Source organism: Thermobia domestica, chromosome 14 (genome assembly GCF_964235325.1).
Source record: "Thermobia domestica chromosome 14, izTheDome1.hap1.1, whole genome shotgun sequence".
NCBI lineage: Eukaryota > Metazoa > Arthropoda > Insecta > Zygentoma > Lepismatidae > Thermobia > Thermobia domestica.
Window position 1 is genome coordinate 84,698,952 of NC_137467.1, and position 21,296 is coordinate 84,720,247.

Genomic DNA, 21,296 nt, shown 5'->3' on the forward strand with positions numbered 1-21,296 from the left:
ACAAATAAGAAATCATCAGTTTATAGGGATGCGCACGAGTCGAGACATGTCTCGAATCTTGACTCGACTCGACTCGAATTCGAGTCGAGATTCGAGTCGAGACACACTTTCTAAAATTCGAGACGATTCGAGACAAACGTATTTCTCGACTCGAATTTTCGAGTCGAGACTCGAGTCGAGTCGAGACAGCTGGTAAAAATCTCGACTCGACTCGAATGTCTCGAAAATTTTTCTATAATCTATATTATAAAAGAGAACGTACAAATCCTTTGTTCCCTCATCACGCTAATACGGCTGAACCAATTTCTTTTATTTTTGGGGGGTTATTAGGATTTGGACCCTAGATGGTTTTTATCATATCACTTTAATTTTTAATTACCAGTGTCTTGAGATAATTGACCATTCAAGTGTCCATAACGTACAAATCCTTTGTTATTAGTTCATCATAGGTAAAAATAAACGTATTTATATGCAACCCGCATGACCGTGTCACTCGGCGGGTTAACATAAATGACAGGCGCTATAATGTTAACATTTACTGCAATTTGAAAGCGAAAAAGTAAAAATTATCTAAGTAACAAAGTTTATTGCGTTCCGGGGTGACCGCAGCGAAGCAGGGTGAACGCTGCTAGTTTTTAATATTATTTTTGAAGAAAGTACTCACTCAGAAACACTCGGCACGAGAAGTTCGGAAACTGCACGACTTATCAAGTGTTCGAGGAGTGCTGTGGTGAGTGTCTTCAACAAGTGGCGATCCAAGGGGAAATCAAGAAATAGTTTTTAAACTATATTTTCCTGTTTTTGCCGATATTTCCGAACAAATTATTTTTCTAATGGATTCAAAATTTCCGGAAATTTTACATGGAACAAGGAAGACATCTCTATAAAATATATGTTTGATTTAACATATTAACTAAATTGATTCTGGGCCCGCTATTTTAACACTTCCCTGCCATCAAGGGGAAACTTCATAAGATCGCTCAAGATAATTTTAATGCCTCTATACTAATTAAGCTAACTAGGATTATATTTTAGTTTCTTTTGTAGCCATAACTCCATTCTATCACGGTGCTAACTTTGAAGTGTTTGGATGAGTTGTGCACAAAATGTCCCTATTCTAATACAGGAAACATAAGTACTCAATTATCTTAACTCTAAACTAGAAAATACAAAAAAGTTTTAATTTTGAAAACGTAATATAATAAAATATTCAAAAAATTCAATTTTACCCAAATTTTACGGTTTTTTTCAAGTTCGGGAAAACCGTAAAAAACTTTTTTTAACTCAAAATTTCCGTTTTCCCCCCTAGGCCTTCACAACACTAGTCTGAACACACAATGCCCCGAACACTCCTAACAGTGCCTCCGCAACCGACGACCCATTCATTTGCGAATGTTAACAACACGATATCGGCAACTAGTACTGAAATGAATACGTGATCATCGCTACTGTACCTTGGCATAGTGGCAGAGCGTTGCATTGTCTAATGAATCCCGATAACTTCTTCATCATGACGGTGAGAGGGTACGAATCCGTCGTATTCCAAGGGAACAGCTCCTTGACACCTGTACTGCGGGACGGAGACAAGCTGGCTGTGGCTTAATTATTATCTGGGGAACATTCACGTGAGCATCCTTGTCTAGTGGAGCTCGAGCAAGGCACCATGACAGCCGAGGCGTATCGCACACTCCTTGCAGGCTACGCACACCCCTTCATGACGACAATGTTTCCCCAGGATAGTGGCATTTTTCAATAAGATAATGCACCATGTCACAAAGCCAGGAGTGTGATGGAGTGGTTCGAGGAACTCAGGAGCGAGTTCCAAGTGATTCCCCAACTCACTGGATCTGAACCCAATCGAACACATCTGGGATGTGATTGAACGTGACGTTAGGGCGCATCGCCCCCCTCCCCGGAATTTAGGGGAATTAGATGACCTGTGTGTGCATATGTGGTGTCAACTCTCTCCAGCGACCTACCAAGGATCATTGCATGTATGCCAAGACGTGTCGCCGTTGTTATCCGTGCCAAAGGTCGACATACTGACAATTAGGTAGGTAGTCATAATGGTCTGGCTGATGTGTGCGTATATTTTAACTCGTATATTTTGTCTCGACTTGAACTTCGAGACGTCTCGACTCGAATTCGAGTCGAGTCGATACAGAGACTGTCAAGTCGAGACACGAGTCGAGACAGAAACATATTTTCGAGTCGAGACACGAGTCGAGACAACTTTTTCTCCAGACGAGTCGAGCCAGGCTTAAATCTCGACTCGACTCGACTCATGCGCATCCCTATCAGTTTATCAGGCTTTAATTGATAATTTATTCCCAAGATTCCCTATCGAAGGCGTGGTAGATGAAGTTTCTGTTCCCCATGAGTCGACATTGCCAACTGACATGGTCGATATGGAAAAGATGTTGTATGGTGATAGAGAGATGATACTTCTTGCTGAGAATTTCAAAACTGATCAAGAAAAATCGTTATCAGATTTAATTCTAACAAGCAGATTGTCGATGAGGAGTTGCAGAAATTGGGTAAAAGTATTATCAATTTCCACGACACAGTGCGAATGGGGATTTGCCCTTATGAATTTACAGATGACTGATATTAGAAATAGACTAAGTGCTCAAACATTGTCTAACTTGTTGTTCATCAATGTTAATGGCCCACCGCTAGACAAGCTCAAAGTAGACGAGCTATTTATTTCTAGGCTGAAGGATGGACATCATTCCGCTGCGGATGATTTACCACGAAAAAGTTACTAACAGGAAATAAACCCGATTTCAGGTTTGTTTTAAGGTGGAAAATTACGAGTTATAGAAAATGTATAGGCCTACTTTTATTACTAATGGCTTATTTGTGCTATTCGACTTTGTACCTAATTTTTAGTAAGTCTCTTCTTTGCTTTAGGTAAACTACTTTGAATAAATATTCATAATAATTGCAATTATGCATATTTGTAAGTTAAATTTAACGTGGTGTTTTAGTGATTACTCAAATTACAATTATGAGCATACTTTATGAAGATGCTTTCACATAGGGTACCCGAGCACCTTTATACACTATGAAAAACTGATTTTTCAAGAATTTTGTGAGAAAAATACTGTGAACTGAGAAACTATTACCTTTTCCATATTGTACAGAGGTATTTTCTTGCGAATAGAAGTTTATTTTGGAATGCGTTGAGAAATGAATACTTGCAAGAATACTCTCTTAGTGCAAGTATATTTTAGGCACACACTAATTTCCCCCTACCTCGAACTGTTTCAATTTCCTCACTGGCAAACACTTTACCATTTTATGTCATGAAGGTCAGATCCACCGTTATTGTAACAGAGTGGTGCTTGAGCGATTGACTAGAAATTCAAACTCCGAATAGTGACAATTTCACAGTCTTGTTTTATTACAAGTGTAAACTCTTTAGTCAGTACAGAAGAGGCCGTGGATCGTGTTCAGAGTTGATGACGATGGATTTTGGTGAGTCAGAATAGGTCACAGTGGATGAGAGTGCTTCATGGTGGGTGGTGGGTCACAGTGGTTCATGGTGGGTGGTGGGTCATGGTGGATCATAGTAAGTCATGGTGGATGGTGGGTCAGAGTGGGTCACGGTGGGTCGTGGGTTATGGTGGGTCGTGGGTCAGAGTGGGTCACGGTGGGTGGTGGGTCAGTGGGTCGTGGGTCAAGTTTTCATTGACCCACGCCAACTCTGTTTCTCGGGGTTCTCCTGTTTCCTCCCACTTTCTTTATTCCACCATTTCATTCATTTCTCATGGTCACCATATCCCTTAGCCTCGGTGCAGAATCGAGGGACCTTAAACTGAATATTTCATTTTATTTCACCAAGCCCAAGGACATCGATGCAAGAACAAGATAAAGATTGGATATGCAAGACGAAGTGCATACTAATCTTGCTCTTGCCCTTGTTTTGGTGATCACCAAGTAGCGATAAGAATTTTCTTGCTTTCCGTATAGTATAAAAGACCATAATCAAAATCACACTTGGTCTTCATTTGTACCGATGAGGCGAGCATTCTTGGCTCTTGCATAGCATGATAAATCACCAAGACTACGAAATGCAGGAACAAGACTTGACTGCAAGACAAAGAATAAGACGCAGTATTGATGACTTAGACCCTGGGTGCGAATTGTTTGAATTTCTTTTGTTGGGCTGAAAGCGATGAAATAAAATTAGTACATTATAATTAATTATCATACTGTACTTTTACATTTTAAATTACAAAATTCATATGTATCTTCTTACGTACAACTTTATATACTGTAAAATACGTTTTAATTACCGAGAAAGAAAAATCAAAGTGGCACCGGTCCCAGAATCATAAGAACCTATTTTGGAATGAAAGTTGAAGGGTTGGAAAAAATCACAGGTGCTCTCCTATTTCCCCAACCCTTATCATAGTAGTTAAACGATTTCCTTTTGTTTCCGCCAAGAGACTCTTGCTACTGCCTTGCGAGAAGACTACCTGCCGTTCGAGAAGGTGAGAACACTGACCTTGAAGAGAACTTTCGTCATATAGAACTAAAGCAGGAAAAAAAATTCTCCCACGTCGGACATTGTTATCAGTTATAAAAAGAAATAACCAAACCTCAAAAGTGCCAAATATTCATTAAGATGCATATACATAGTACAAATTCTCCGCTTGATCTAGCTAATGGTTAACGTGTAAGACTTCGGTACACGTGGTCCGGGTTTAATTCTCAATGGGAGTGTATTTTGGCGTTCACCCAGTGTCGTGATCATAGTGCTCTCAAACGGGTCTGGTCAACTCGGGTCGGGTCAGTCGGGTCAGCTCGGGTCGGGTTATTCGGGTCGAGTCAATCGGGTCAGCTCGGGTCGGGTTATCGGGTAGGGTTATTCGGGTCGGGTTGTCGGGTCGAGTCAATCGGGTCAGCTCGGGTCGTCGGGTCATGTCAATCAGGTCGGATCACGGTTCGGGTCAGTCGGGTCGGGTCGGGTCGGTCTTCAACCCGACCCGACCCGACCCGTTGAGAGCACTACTGAAAACGCATATTTTATAATACTTTCTGTATAAGTGTTCCATTGATACATACTTTCCGTATGAAACAATATAGGCGGTCAGGATCTCACATAAAAATGTATGTATATAACATATAACTGACGAAGGTAACAAACATATATCTATGTACTGTTAGATATCAAACATTCTGCAACGGCATGATGTAACACGTAAGGGCAGTGATTATGTAGCATACGGATAACGTATGCTCCTTTCTGATTTTTGTAGTAAGCAAGAGGATTCCGTATATTTGTACAATAAACCACTGTCCGGAGAACGGATTTTTCTTAATGTAAGTAAAACGCTACACCCATCTAGTATCAAGTAAAAGCACCACTGTTTCTTTTATGTTGAATTACAACATTATTCCGCGTACGCGACTAAGAAATAATTCCAATTTACAACGTTTTTATATGAAAACTAGCTACTTCCACGGGATCCCCCACCCCAAGTACAACACAAAACATTTTGCTACTTAATTTCTCCTCTAAATCTTGTAAATTTTTACTAGTCCTGACTGGACAACCCGGAATTTAATCCTTAAACTTAAACGTTAAATATGTGCACTTGGTCAGTTACTCATCTAATTAAGGTAATTTAGCTTAACTTTATTCTTCTACGAGAACAAAAATATGAAAGTCTTTGCAACCATTACTTTTTCGGTGAATCTTCCACCACAGTTCTTGTTTTACATATCACACCACAATAATTTGGACCCTACTAGAATCAATCGTCTTTAACGGAACTCGGAACTCTTAATTCAATTCACAACTAATTGTTCCACAGTTAATCTAAGGTTTGCTGTTGACGAGGATTTTGCAATGCATGTATGTACTACAACTACATAATAGAATAACAATAACCTACCGCCGTTACTGCAATCGACAAAAGACAAACGCATTGTTCCCGGTCCTGTTTTTATGATTTGGCTCGCAGCAAGCACTTTATACTTCGTCTCCTTTCCATTTCGCTAATACAACTGTGGCATGAAGTATTATGAACATACAGGTATTCCTTCTTTTCGTAAAAACTTGCTTCAATATGTATTGTGTCATTTCATATCGAGATTCGAGAAGAGTGATAAACTTTACTTTAACTCGTTTAAAATGTGTTTAGAAGTGTTCATCAAATAGTTAAAATGGAAAAGTTCTTGGAATAATCTCTTTTATATTGCATTTTATTCTTAGAGTTTACACATAGAATTAATCGAGTTTTTTTTTTTTTTTTTTTTTTTTTGCAAACCTTCCATGAAAATTTTAGAGGGGGCAAGAAAAATTTAGGGGTCCCGGTCCCCTCTTGCCCCTGTGGATGCGAGCCTTGCTCAACGGTAATTGATGACTTATCATGTTGTCTTGGCTCCTTGTTAATACTTTTTAAATAATATTTGTATTTATTTTGTAATAAACAGAAAGTGTAATTTTATTAATAATTTAATAAAGTTACATTTCATTCTTTTTTTCACTTACGAAAAACGGACAATAAAAATGGTTAGCTTTTGTATAATTTTTAGTATTCTGCCTCCTTAATTGTGTTCGTAAACCTTATATTTGAGTCTTCATATCGAAAGATTGAAATATTATTTGATCTTATATTTTTTGAGCAGAAGGCGGTAGCCTATAGGAAACTTCATGTTCAGATATTTTATAGCCTTGCTTGAGTCGATAATTGAAGGTTAACGATAGATTTGACACTATCTGTTCCCGATTCACTCCCTGAATAATATTTACTATTTCACCGCAAGTATTCCTATTTCTCTTTCTTTCTTTCTAAGTTTACTCCTTTTATATTCTAGTTTTTTTGGAAGAAGAGTCTGCATATGTGGAATTGGTTTCTATCTTCTCGTTTGAAATGTAACCAACAGAGTGCACTAACGAAGGTATAAAGCGTGCTGCCATCTGTGAACAGCAGGGTGGAACTACAACTAGCTCCGAACTCTAAGATGTTTTCAACGCAGAGTACAGGCAAAGAATTGGTTGGTTGAAGGCCGCATTTTCGCCGAACCCAAGAGGTTCATCCAGTACATCGCTGAAGTAACACTCTTATTGGCCACGTATGGATGACGTCACAAAGATTCAAATTCAACCTGCTACTATGCTTGTTGCTTGTTCAACCTGCTTTCTGTTGGGGGTTTGGGAAAGGCTAACAACCTCATCCTGTAAAAAAGAGCACTTGTTCAGAAATATTCACAAAAGCCTCGGACAAGGACTGATTCCTTGGCACGACCTCAGCAAAAGAAAATGAACATGAGATTTGGAACATGGAATATTAGAAGTCTTTATAGGGCAGGCGCGTTAAAGTCCGTAACGAGTGAGTTAGAGAAATACAGGATGGACGTAGTAGGAGTTCAGGAAGTTAGGTGGGAAGGAAATGGATCTGTGAATTCTGGAAATTTTACGTTCATTTACCGGAAAGGAAGTAAAAATCACCAGTTAGGAACAGGGTTTTTCGTTCACAAACGAATATTACCAGCATTAAACGGATTGAGTTTGTAAGTGCCAGACTTTCTTTTATTAATCTTAAGGGGAGGTGGTGTGATATAATTGTTTTAAATGTACATGCCTCAACTGAAGATAAGGATGACAATATAAAGGACAGTTTTTACGAAGAAGTGGAACGGATATTTGACCAACTCCCGTGATACCATATGAAAATTCTATTAGAGGATTTCAATGAACAAACTCCATGGCTCTGGATAAGTAGAGTAACAAATAAAACACAGTTCTGACCAGAGCAGAATGAAATATATTATATATTAAAAACTATACTTACATTGTAAGTATAGTTTTTAATATATTTCATTCTGCTCTGGTCAGAACTGTGTTTTATTTGTTAGAGGATTTCAATGCGAAGGTAGAACGAGAGGATATTTTTAAACCGATTATATTGAGGAAAGTAATGTCAACGGTATTAGACTCGTGAACTTTGCAACATCCAAAAACCTAATCGTAAAGAGTACAAAATTCCCACATCGCAACGTTCATAAATACACTTGGACATCACCAGACGGAAAAACATATAATCAAATTTATCACGTTGTAGTAGATAGAAGAAGGCAATCTAGCATAATTGATGCCTGGTCGTTTAGAGGGGCTGATTGTGACACTGATCACTACCTGGTAGTAGCGATAATACGAGAAAGATTATCGTTGAATAAAGGTAATATTCATTGTCCGAAAACGGAGAGATTCAATTTAAAGAAATTAGAAGAGAGCCAAGTAAGAGAGGAATACCAGATTCAAATTTCGAATAGATTCTCGGCTTTAGAAGATTCGGAGTGCACTAGTGTTGAGGATACCTGGATTCAAATTAGAGAAAGCAAAATATTTCAGCAAAAGAAAATTGGGACACGCGGAAATACGTAGGAACAAAGCATGGTTCGACCAGGAATGCATTAAACTAGCAGAGAAGAGAAAACAGCCAAAATTACGCTGGCTACAAAATCCGAATGAAATAATTACACAAAATTTCGCAGATACCAGGCGGGAAACTTTCAAAACTTTTAGAACAAAGAAACGTGATTTTTTGAAAGCTAAAATTAAGGAACATGAAGATAATAGTAAAAATAATAACATCCGGGACATGTATAAAGGGATCAGCGAATTTAATAAATTCTATCAACCTCGTGCTTATATATTAAAGAAATCTGACGGTACAGTTCTCACTGATACGGATAGCATCTTAAATAGATGGAAAGATTTCTTTTGCGATTTGCTTAACACGCAACCAAAAACTAGTGTGCGTGGAGAAAAGCAGATATACACTGCAGAACCGTATATTCCAGAACCCAACCGCATAGAAGTAGAAACCGCTATAACAAAGTTAAAGAAACACAAATATCCGGGAGTAGATGAAATTCCGGCTGAGTTAATTTTAGCTGGAGGCGAAAAATTGTGGAACAAGATACACAAACTCATTCTCCTTATCTGGAACAAGGAAGAATTGCCAAAAGAGTGGAAAGAATCAATCATTGTTCCAATTCACAAGAAAGGCGACAAAACTGACTGTAATAATTATCGAGGCATTTCTCTTCTGTCAACATCCTATAAAATCCTTTCAAATATTCTATTAGCAAGATTGACCCCATACACATATGAGATTATTGGAGATTATCAGTGCGGATTTAGACGAAATCGATCAACTATCGACCAAGTACTCGAAAAATAAGTGGGGATGCAATATACCTGTACAATAACTATTTATTGATTTTAGAAAGCCGTACGACTCGGTTAGGAGAGAAACATTATACAACGTTCTTACAGAACTTGGAATACTGAGAAAGCTAATTAGATTAATTAAGATATGTTTAAATCAATCCCAAAGTAGAGTCCGATTAGGAAGATTTTTGTTCCCGACCTTTCACGTCGAAAATGGCCTGAAACAAGGAGATGCGTTGTCGCTATTATTATTTAACTTTGTTCTGGAATACGCTATAAGGAAAATCAAAGATAGCAACCAGGTCCTAGTGTTGAACGGCATTCACCAGGTAATGACATATACTGATGATGAAAATTTAATAGGGGATGATAGGAGAACAATAGAAAGAAATGCAGAAATCTTATTAAACGCTTGCAGGGACATGAGTTTAGAAGTAAATACAGAGAAAACTAAATACATGGAAGTGCATCGGGACCGTAATACAGCAAATTATGGATGCCTTAAAATATTAAATAATACTTTTGATAAAATGGATAGTTTCAAATATATAGGATGAATGTTAACAGAGGAAAATCATATTCACGAAGAAATTAAATGTCGACTAATTCGTGTTACTATTCGGTCCAAAATCTCTTGTCGTCGCGAATTCTGTCGAGGAATTTGAAGCTTAAAATATACAAAACGATAATCATGCCTGTTTTGTATTTTTACGAAACATGGTCGCTTACTCTGAGGGAAGAACATAGACTGAAAGTATTTGAGAAGATCCTGAGACGAATATTCGGACCCAGAAGGAACGGGAATGGGGAATTTCGGAAACTTCATAACGAGGAACTACATAATTTATACGGTTTACCCAACATTGTTAGGATCATCAAGTCTAGGAGGCTTAGGTAGGCAGGTCATGTAGCTAGAATGGAAGAAAATAGAAATGTTTTGAAAGTCTTGACTGGAAGGCCAATCGGGAAACGACCATTAGGAAGGTCTAGGCGCAGATGCGAGGACAATATTAAGATGGATCTCGCACAGATTGGAATACAAAGTAGAAACTGGATGCAGTTAGCTAAGGGTAGAAGTCAGTGGAGAGCTTTTGTGAACGCAGCATTGAACCTCCGGGTTCCATAGGCCATAGAATTAGTTAATTAGTTTACTTAGTTTAGTGTGTGTTGAGTGTGTATTTAAAAACAGAAAGAGGAAATTATCAATATTATTACTTGTGAAATACATTGCATTATAATTCTTGATTTATTCAATTCTTGCGCGGTACAAATAAATTATCCTTAAATAACTCTTCGTCCAAACAATGTTATAAAACGCACTTCACATGAATGTTATTATTGTCCACGATTTTAACATTTTTATTAGATCACAGAGACAGTATTAGCTGATGGTTCTTACAATGAATATACTAGCTTTTGCAGACATCGTTCAATTTCTTATGCAATGCCTTCTTTTGATTTCAAATTTATAAACAGAACTTGAGTTCCACTCAATTGATGACGTAAAATTGAAAACGTTTTGGCCTTGTTACTTTTAAAATGTACAAAAATGTTTCTCAGATGAACTTTACATTACATGTTCCAGTTCGTCTTCATTTGCATCCAAAAGTAGGTCTGGTTTAGAAGTATTTTGCGGCAAATAACGTTGTAGTGTCGTTATTGATAAGCCATACTCGGTTCAATTGCACGAGAAATGCCCACCAACTTGAACTATCATAGATGGCCATTATTAGCTAGCATTCTTTATGAACCACATAAGGATACCAACTGGGGTATACAAAGTAAATTGCATTATATTTCGTTGGAGTTTAGGATCCCTTTCAACACCAATATTATAATGCGACATGGATCTACTGCTTCACGTGGAATCCGAACCACATGGGATTACGCTGGGAATCGAATCCGGATCTCCTGTGCCAAAGACGCGAATGTTAACGATATAGCCATGAGATAGTTCCAGACAATGTAAAGTTAACCGTGCTTTTCTTCAGAATGAATAACTGTGTTAATTCTACATCGCTTTAAACTTTAAACCAGTGGTTCCCAAGAGCCAGCCTTCTGAAGGGGACTTGAAGAACAGGCGAGGGATCACAAGCTGACTACAGAAATAAGCTATGAAATTGTCAATGAACTTAACAGATTTTATGTGTTTGATATTTTGTCTTTCTTATAATCCCATTCGAGATTTTTAAGTAATTAAACAGTTAATAAATATAAACAGATTAAAACAGGGCTAATGGTTTGAGGTTTGGAGTCTCGCTCAGCAGCAAAGCTATGTCAGACGTAAAGCTACAGCTTAACGTAAAGTCCTAACTACGTAAGTTCTCGCCCGAAAATAAACTCAGGTCTCCCACACCAAAGACGTCTATACTAATCATATAGCCACGAGGGTACTAAACATGAAAATATGGTCATTATTGTATCATCGTTATTATTATTATTATTATTATTATTATTATTATTATTATTATTATTATTATTATTATTATTATTATTATTTATTTATTTATTTATTTATTATTGAAGACTTGAGATTTCAATGCTGAATCTGTAATCAGACAGAAAAAACACATATGACCAATGAGTGGGAGGGAGGTTAGCGAGAAGTATATAGGTTTTAAGAAGGAGGCGCCAGGTAAACGGTTGGGAACCACTTCTTTAAACATTATTATTTATAAAATCGCGCTTGCTTCCTGCTTCGCCCTGTTCTTGTGCGGATTTGATGCAAAACTAAGTGTACAGGCCACCCAGCACGGATTGACCTGTATTTTACACATTTTATGATATAATTTCATCAAGAAATCATTATCAATAAAAACACGACAATAACATCTGTTACAAAATATTTCTCCACCTCCAATGAACGTACGAACTACAGGACTTCATTTCCTAAATTATTTCTATACGAAACTCGTAATGTTTAAATGGGCCTATTTCATCAGCAAATTTTCATTCTGTTACGAATGCTTTCAAGAGAGGATTTGCTCCATAATCCACTGGGAAGTGTAGGGGACCTAAGAAAACAGACACCTGAATAATACATGGAGTGAGGTTAAGAGCAAAGATAACAGTCTGAAAGCACTTGTCTTAAAACACCGCAGACAGTTGCATTTACTGCAGATTTTGAAATGACATTCCGAAAGCTGGCAATTTACAGGAAAGATGTAGTAATTTAGATTTGGTTTTCAATTTGAATTTAGCGTTCCTTTCAGCAGGAGTCTCATGAGCATGGGCGTCGGCAGGGGGGTCGAAGGAATCGGTCGATTCCCCTGGAAATCTAGTTAATATTGCCTTGAAGTAGTTAAGTATATATATTGAACTTAGAAGGAGTTTCCGAAGACAGGATCGTATGTTCCCTCCGTAGCACTTCACGATAATTCCTGTTTCCAAAATCTCAAACGTTGAAAGAATCAAGCAAGTTATCATCAATCGTTCCCATAGAAAATGAAGAGCCACATCTTTCAATACTTCTGCAGTGGTTTTCTTTGTAAAGCAGAATAAAAGTGTTTTTCTGAGTCATTTCTCTACTTTTGCAACAATCGGATAGTATGAGCATTTAACACATATTGATGTTAAAAATAACCCAAGAATTCTGTTTGTGGGCAATAATGTCACCGACTCCTCTTCACCTGTTTGCCCTCTGGCTGTAGCAAGGTGATCCTGAATGACCCCGCCTACTTTTAAACCAAGAATGTTGATAGATTACAGAAAGGGGAAGGGGTCGAGAAGACAAAACTACAAATGGAGCAGCAGGGACAATGATTCTAATGCTGTCAAACATTGTCTTCCTTGTTCTTAGTAGCGTTCTAAGCAGAAAGAAATTGAGCTTTTTTTTCCTATGAGACCCCGCGGATTAAAAGTACAATGCTATTTTTAGCGGGGAGGATGGAGATTGACCCTTTTCAAGAAGAGAAAAGTTTAGTTTTGAATAGTTGGTTGTGCGCAGTTATTGGAAATTCGTGTTTCTGGTGTGTCATATAGGCGGTTTTCGTTTTCAAAACTTCAAAGTTGCTTGGGAGTGTCGGAAAGTGATAAATGTGTGTGGTTTTCGATCTCTGGTCTGTTTCAGAGTTTAGTGGGTGTTTCCCCCTTACTTTATAATTTATTTAATATCTCATGTGTAGGTGAGTGAATTAGAAAGAATTGCTTTCTAAAAATTAATTATGCATAAGCATAAGCAAACGAAACTCGATGTTTTTTAAAACAGCAAGTGTCCTCAAAATTGGAAAACGCCAAACGTGATATTCTGTGTGTTGAAAATCTGAGCGAAGAAAAAGAGTTACCGGAAGGCAATAACTTTAGCGTACCTTCTCCCCAAATGTCCTCTTGTGCGACTTTATTAGGTGAGTAGACGTGCTGTGACCCAAAAGACAATGGCAATTATGTAGACTTACCCGACGGAAACATATGATTTTAAACAAGATGTTATGCCAGGGAAACGCCCCTTTTTGTATAAGTGGTTTGTTGAATTTCCATGGCTAGCATACTCCAGAAAGTTGCGAGGGGGATTGTGCAAGTAGTGTGTTCTTTTTCGATCTCCGGTAAAAAGAGGATTGCAAGGGTCTTTTATACTAGCATCGTTTAGAAAATACAATGATTTTTTGCACCTGCTCGACAACACGAACAATCTGAACGGCATCAGGCGTCCACAGAACGTGGTTATTTTCGAATGTTATGTCTACGAAAAGTTTGCCCGTTGATTTGAAAATTGATGAAGCAGCTCGGAAGCAAGTTGAGAAAAAAAAAAAACTGTCATCAACCATTGAGACAATTGTCTTTTGTGCGACATATGATTTGTCTTTACGAGGAAAGAATACTAAATCTGGCATTTTCTACGATCTTCTCCAATTTAAAGTAGATTCAGGAGATATAACATTAAAGCAACACTTTAAAACTGCTGCTCAAAATGCAAAGTACTTATCTGTGCAGACTCAAAATGAATTGATATCAGTTGCAGGCAACACTTTATATGAACAGTATATAAAGCCTAAAATTGTTTCTTCCCACTATTATAATGTGCTTGTAGATGAGACAGCTGATATTGCGGGTGTAGAACAATTGTCTCTAGGTATTAGGTTTTATGACACTGTTGAAAATCAGATGTGAGAAGATTTCGTAGGTTTCGTTCCATTAGGAGAGTTAAACGCCACATATATTGCTAGAATAATTCTAAAAGCATTGGAAGAACGGGGATTATCTCAGTGTGAACTTGTAGGGCAGGGTTTCGATGGTTGTTCCACCATGGCTGGATGTAGTAACGGTGTACAGAGCATTATCAGACGACAATTCCCAAAAGCGTCTCTTTTTACCATTGTGCATCACGCAAGCTTAATCTTGTCGTTAATAAGCTACGTTCCGTTTCTTACATACGAAACACAGTAGATACTATCAAAGAAATCACGATTTTCTTTCGCAAGAGCCCATTAAGAAGAAAAATATTCCAAATATCCCACTTTTTTCTGAAACCCGCTGGACTTCCAATAACAGCAGCATCAGAAAATTTTCTGAACACTTCATACAAATAGTGTGTGCGTTAGAAGAACTGTCAATAAATTCTACAGTTTCTGAAACTAGAAGCAATGCTTATCGTCTTTTTTGTGCAGGAACAACAGGAGCCTTTATTGTTTCTTTGTCAGTTATCAGTCAATATTCCTCACACTTTGAGCCAGTAGCACAAATTTTGCAAGGAGTTCAGTTGAACTTAATGCCGGCAAAATCACACATTTCCGAGTTGATTTGTATGTTCAAAGAACATAGAGATACAGCTGAAATTACATTTCATTCGGTTTTCGAAAAGTGTATTCGTGTTGCTGATGAACTGAATATTCAGCTGTCAGTTCCCAGACTTGCATCTCGACATGTTCTTCGTGCTAATCCTCCATACACAAAAGCTGAAGAATATTATCGGCGAACATATTTATACTGTACATAGATTCTTTGTTACAGTTGCTAAAGAATAGATTTTCGGAAGATTCTAGGCTTTTCACTCTTCACACTGCATCCCCGTGAAATAAAAAAACTCCTCTAAACTACATTTCATGAAGATGATGGATGAAATAAATGAAATTTATGAATTTGACAATTTCCTTCCTCAAGCTGAATGCTAGTACGATTTATGGAAACAAAAATCTAGATGCAGACAGTTTAGAGAAACTCTCTCTTTTTGATTTGATGGCTCATGCCACATTTTATCCGGCAATAAAGCAAGGAATACAAGTAATGGTTACTCTCCCCGTTACAACGTGTAGTGTTGTGAGAAGTTTTAGCACCCTAATACGCGTGAAAACGTGGTTACGGTCAACTATCTCTGAAGAAAGATTGATAGGATTGTGTATGATGAGTCTCCATCGGGAACTTAAAAATAAAACACAATTCATATCAGACTTGTTGGATGCTTTTGGGAAAGAACCAAGGCGTATACAATTCTTGTTCAAGAAGTAGATCTATATGACACGTAATAATGCTTATCTATATAGAGAGATTTTTTATTTGCACTTTCCTTTATATTGTGTGTTCGCTTTTTTTATAAATATAATTTGATTGTTCTGCGTTTTGTAAAGTGGTTACGGAAGAAAGAAAGATTTTGTGCATTTTGTGTGAACTTTATGAAACAAGGCAAGGAAATATTTCTACCTGGTGGCTTAGTTATTTACAAACACGAAGATGACGACGATTTTATCTTATAAAATCTGCTCCTTCCCTGTTTGGTAAGTAAAACCGTAATATTTTTGTAAATACATTTTTGCATGTGTTATTTTTTAAATTTCTATTAATATGAAATGATTATGTTCTGATTTTCATGCACAAGAAATATTTTCTTGTATTTATCCAGATCCCGAGAGCAGTCTCCTTGTTGCATGACTTCGCAAAGAACGAAAATAAACATCAAGAAACACAGTACTGTTATAAAGTTTTCTCTTTTTGGGTTGGTTTATTCTGAGTTTAGTGTTCCTTACAGCCCAGAGGGTGAGATGTGGACCTACAGCTTCATACGGAATGCAAACTTCATGAGCTCAACTTCTACCGGGAATCTAACTCGAATCTCCCACACCAAAGGCACGTACGGTAGAAACATAGTCATGAACATGCATTCTCTCTCTCTCTCCTTGATTCTTTCAACGTTTGAGATGTTGAAAACAGGATTTATTATGAAGTATTAAGGAGGGAACATACGATTTTGTATTCGGAAAGTTCTAGGAAAGGGGAGGTGGAGGAGGAGAGGAGTTGGAGTTGGATCGTACTAGAAGCAACTAATCGATTGAGACATGTATTTCTGGATGCATAAGAAAACGGGGCAAGAGTTTATTATTAATTTGGACTTAGAATTTTTGTAACAATTTCTATGCCGCGAACTGTACAACTGGTGGTTTGTTCAACTGGCGGGGAAAAGGCAAAATCTCTTACCGGGAAACTTTCCAAACATGCGACTCCACATGTTTCAGTGCTTTTACGGAGATGGAACTGGAACATAAACCATCCCAATCCATTTTCAGTGCCTTGGAAAAGTTTGTGTGTATGGTGTGCATCCTTAATGCCAAGAATTCAACTGTTAGTGACACACGATGGATTATTTTTCAGGAAAAGTGTTTGGAATCCGAGAAAATGCCTCCAACACTGCCAGCTCTTCTATGAGTATGTTATCAATGTATGGTGTGGCAAATCCTAAACTTCCTTCAGTTGACACCGGTTATGGCTGGAATATTCAGAATGGTGTTTTCGTTTCTCTGATGACTACAGTTCCCCCTATTCCATCTACTGTACTTGAACTAGTGAAATGTTCGTGTCATAAAAGTCAATGTTTGACTAAATTGATCTGGTATCGGCAACTCATGCTTCCGTGCACTGATTTGTGTATATGTGGAGACGATGACATTTACATTTGTGAGAATAGTAAATGCGCTGAACATTCATCAAATGATTAGACTGATGGAGAGAAGTTTTAGCTTCTCTCAGTAATGTATCTCAAATTATGCTGTATGTGAGCAGTGCAGTATATTTGCTAAAATAATCATTCTATCATTTTACATTGTATCATTTTTATGGGTTTTCTTTGTATTTCTTACATTAGAGATCATTGCTTTATAAACATGCACTCTGCACCCTTTAAAAATAGAAAAAAAAAATACTTTATTTACATTGAAATGTAGAGCCTAGTGACAGTAAATATATTCTAAAACATATGTGTAATTTTAAAAATAGAGTGACCAAGATACATTGACACAACGCAGATAGGGAATTTTAGAGGTAAAAATAATGTTTTTCTTTTAAAACTTGAAAAGTACTACAGATAGCGCAATAAGTGTAATAACCAAAAATATTACTCCAATGTATATTTGCAGTTTACAAGAAAGATCATCCAAATGGGATGAAAATGAACTGAGATACCAATACTTTTACGAATAGCTCAGCCGCCATTTTGTATGGTAGCATTTTTTTCGCTTGGCAACATCTAAATTTGTCATAGCTAATGCATACCAAAAAAAAAAAAAAAAAAGTCTCACAATTGTATCATTAAAATCGCACGGAAGTGTGATTTTATACTACTTGCTCCCGGACTAATTTCACAAGTAATAATATTAATAATCTCTCTCTGTTTTTAAACACGCGTTCGACGCACACACAAAACAGAGAAACGAAAGCAACAAACATAGTAGCAGGTTGAACTTGAATCTTTGTGACGCCATCCGTACGTGACCAATAAGAGTGCTACTTCAGCTATGTATTGGATGAACCTCTTGGGATCGGCGAAATTGCTTGAAGGCCGTCCTTATCGGGGGACAAGGAGTGGCCAGTTGCTTCTGGAGTTGATGATTAGAGTTCAGTGTCCTTTTCAGCAATGAAACTGTGTGCGACGTGAATCTACAACTTAAGGTCAGAATCGAACCACATGAACTCATGCTGGGATTCGAATCCGGGTCGTCCATGTCGAAGACGAGTACGTAAGAGAGAAGATGGTGATAGTGAAATAATCAAGTTTCTAGATTTCAATTGATATAGATGTCAATAAATGAATTTATGGATATATGTCCGTCTTTTCTTTTCAATAATTCTCATATTGCCGAGCGAAGTTAACTGAACTAATAAAAGGTAAAAGCAGTGACGTAACTAGTAGAGCGAAAATATTGGTGGTGGCGCAAAAGTGGGCGAATATTTATTTTCACTATAAGGCAAGGAAAGGAGCTTTATCAAACTAAAGATTATTAAAAAATATACCTTAGAAACGTAACAGGACAGCAACGAGTCTCCAACCTTAGGATCATATCCATAGAGCATAAGTTAGCTTCAAGGCTTTCTTTTGAAAAGGTTGTAAAAATTTTTGCAGCCAATAGAGCCCGCAAAGTTAAATTTTACTTCCAGCTTTTCGTGTTTTTATTTAACTTACATCGATTTAAGATATGTAATGCCCTAGTATAATACTCGAGACAACAGCTTGATTCAGGTGTAGTTGGGGAGCGTTTTGGTTTGGTTGCCCAGCGGGTAGGGGAGCGATAAGGTGAGTTCTTGTCCCGGGCGACAATATCCTAGTTGCGTCGCTAAGTAGAAGGGAACAAGACTACAAGCAAACACTTTTCTTTGAGCCAATATAAACTTCAACATTTCAAGGGACACAACGTCTTGCTCTGTTGCCCGAGAGACTCGATGACTCAGAAGCAGCTGAAATATCACTTCCGTATCATTACTGTAGAATTTAATAATTGATTAATGATGTCCACAACTTGAGCTCGAATATTCATTTCTTTGGTTCCCGGGGTGATATTTCTTAATCAATGTACACTGATATACAAAATGATTGTCGCATATATATAACTGTCTTCTTGTAAGAATATAATTTGATAATGATTTTGCAGGGTACTTTTAATACTGATACTATGTGTATAATCGGGAAATATATATTTTTGATGAATTTCATAGGAAAAGAATTATAAATACGAAAATTAGAGTGAGTAAACCAAAATGTTACTAAATGGACAAGAAAGTTTTATTTTCGTTTTATTGTTCTTATTTACTGCTCTTTTGACATGAAATTTTCCACATACATGTCTTTGTCGATTATACAGATACTAACATTATAAGAAATACCGGGCGAATTCGTTATCAAATTATATTCCTACAACAACAAATTTATAGACATGCGACAATAATTTTAGACATGAATGTAAACCGTCTTGACTATTTCTAATATAGTTTCATGTTAAGTGATTTTGAGTGCATAGTATCAAAAAGTTATAACAAAATGCTGTTTGAACTCAGTGATACTTCATCCCACATAAGTTTTACAGCTATTCTATCAGGCCTTTTTTCCATTTTGTACTAATACACGATAACACACTGAGCAAGGCTATGTGATAATATGCAAAAAACACTATCACGTAACAGTTTCTACACAATAACTGTGTCTTCATCAAACTTCCACTCCTTCTCTGGAAGTCTGATGAAGACACAGCTATTGTTTCGAAACTGTTACGTAATAATGTTATTATTATTATTATTATTATTATTATTATTATTATTATTATTATTATTATTATTATTATTATTATTATTATTATTTTTACATATTTTCAAATAGCCTTTGCTGAGTGTGATATTAAGTTTTACAGACTTACTTGATTACATTTTTACGATCGAAAAATGTATAAAATGCATGTAGTCTTTTCAAATTGGCCTACGGTGTTATATGCCACACGTGCTTCATATTTGAAAGCAAAGCTACCTCTTTGTTTACTACTTCTAGTACTACTTCAAGTAAACAGATGATAGATGTTATCAGCGATGGGACAAGTAACCGAAGAGGAAGACTAGCGCCGCCATCACCCATGAAGAGGGTAGGAAATACGCTTCACATTTTATTTGATCTTTATTATTATTATTATTATTATTATTATTATTATTATTATTATTATTATTATTATTATTATTATTATTATTATTATTATTATTAATTTGTATTTCAGAGCTTAACGTCCTTGCTTGCATATGGAAGGTGTATAAAATGGAACGGAATGTGGATTAACAACTTTATATGGGATCCGCACATATACCGGTAATCCCATTCGTATCGTAGTTAAGTCCCTTGCATAGGGGATTTACAGTAGTCATAAGGAAAATTTTAACTTTAAAATATTCTACTAGGAAAGACAGAGCATATCTCTCTCGAAAACGAAGCCCAAAAGAAATCTTCAAGATGAGACAGTTTTATCTTTTTGAAACGAGACACTCTTAGATGGCATTAGAAACGGAATAGGAAATTTAGCAGATACTTACTAACTACGTTTTCTTTTATCCCGAGTTTACAAGGACAAGCTTTGAGCGAATTGACGTGAACAACATGTTAGTAGCTTTGATTGATGTCAAGCAAAAAAGGAAGTGGTGTGCATGAGATAAAATGTATCAGAAAGCTTCAGAGAGACTAATGAGTGAAAGTATCAATTCAAGTTTTTACCATGTCGTCTAACGTTCATATAGGATAACTTTTTGTTAGGGGTGTACCATTTTATGTAGGGTGACTCATTTTGGCACACGCATTAGTGTGCTATTTTGTTGTGTAGTGCTTCTGTATGTTGATAGTGCATCTGACAGAAAGTCCATCTCGCGTCGTTAGGCGAGGTGGGGTTAGTCAACATCGAATTGAACCGAACTGACAATATCCTCCTTTCTCGAAGTCGGTTAGAAAGGACATAGTATCCTAAACGTCAATACGATCAATGTATTACAAAGCATAATATTCCACTAACATATGTTTTCTCGTTCTCCTTATGAAAATATATTTTCGCTGTCTTTTAACGATTCCACATATTGCCTTTTGCAAGTGTGTCGATTAAAGATTAGGCTGTATTTTGTAAGCAAAACAATGCAGAGTATATTAGTATTAAATAATATTGTAATTGGTGTTATTGCATACGTCAATCAAATTATGTAGCAATGAGGGAAATTTTTGACCATTTAATATATCACGTAGTCAATAAAAGTTGATAAAAAACTTTGTTGTTCTAAATAGCGCGAAACTCTTTTCATTTTATGTATCTACAAAACGAAACATGAGTAAGTTTCTTATTAACAGGAAGGCGCCACTCAACATTGCATGCACAGTTGTTATTGGATA

General features: G+C 36.8%; 1 protein-coding gene across 7 annotated transcripts in view; it reads left to right on the plus strand.

Annotated features, from left to right (window-relative positions):
• Positions 1 to 21,296, plus strand: part of LOC145670244 (uncharacterized) — a 206,995-nt gene that overhangs the window by 69,210 nt on the left and 116,489 nt on the right. For 2 of the 7 annotated variants that reach the window (XM_081738648.1, XM_081738649.1), the window contains exon 2: positions 19,929 to 20,019. The exons of the other annotated variants lie outside the window; for them this stretch is intronic. In XM_081738648.1, coding sequence (XP_081594774.1) covers positions 19,929 to 20,019 — 91 coding nt within the window. The remainder of the gene's footprint in view (positions 1 to 19,928; positions 20,020 to 21,296) is intronic. 7 annotated transcript variants of the gene reach the window in all.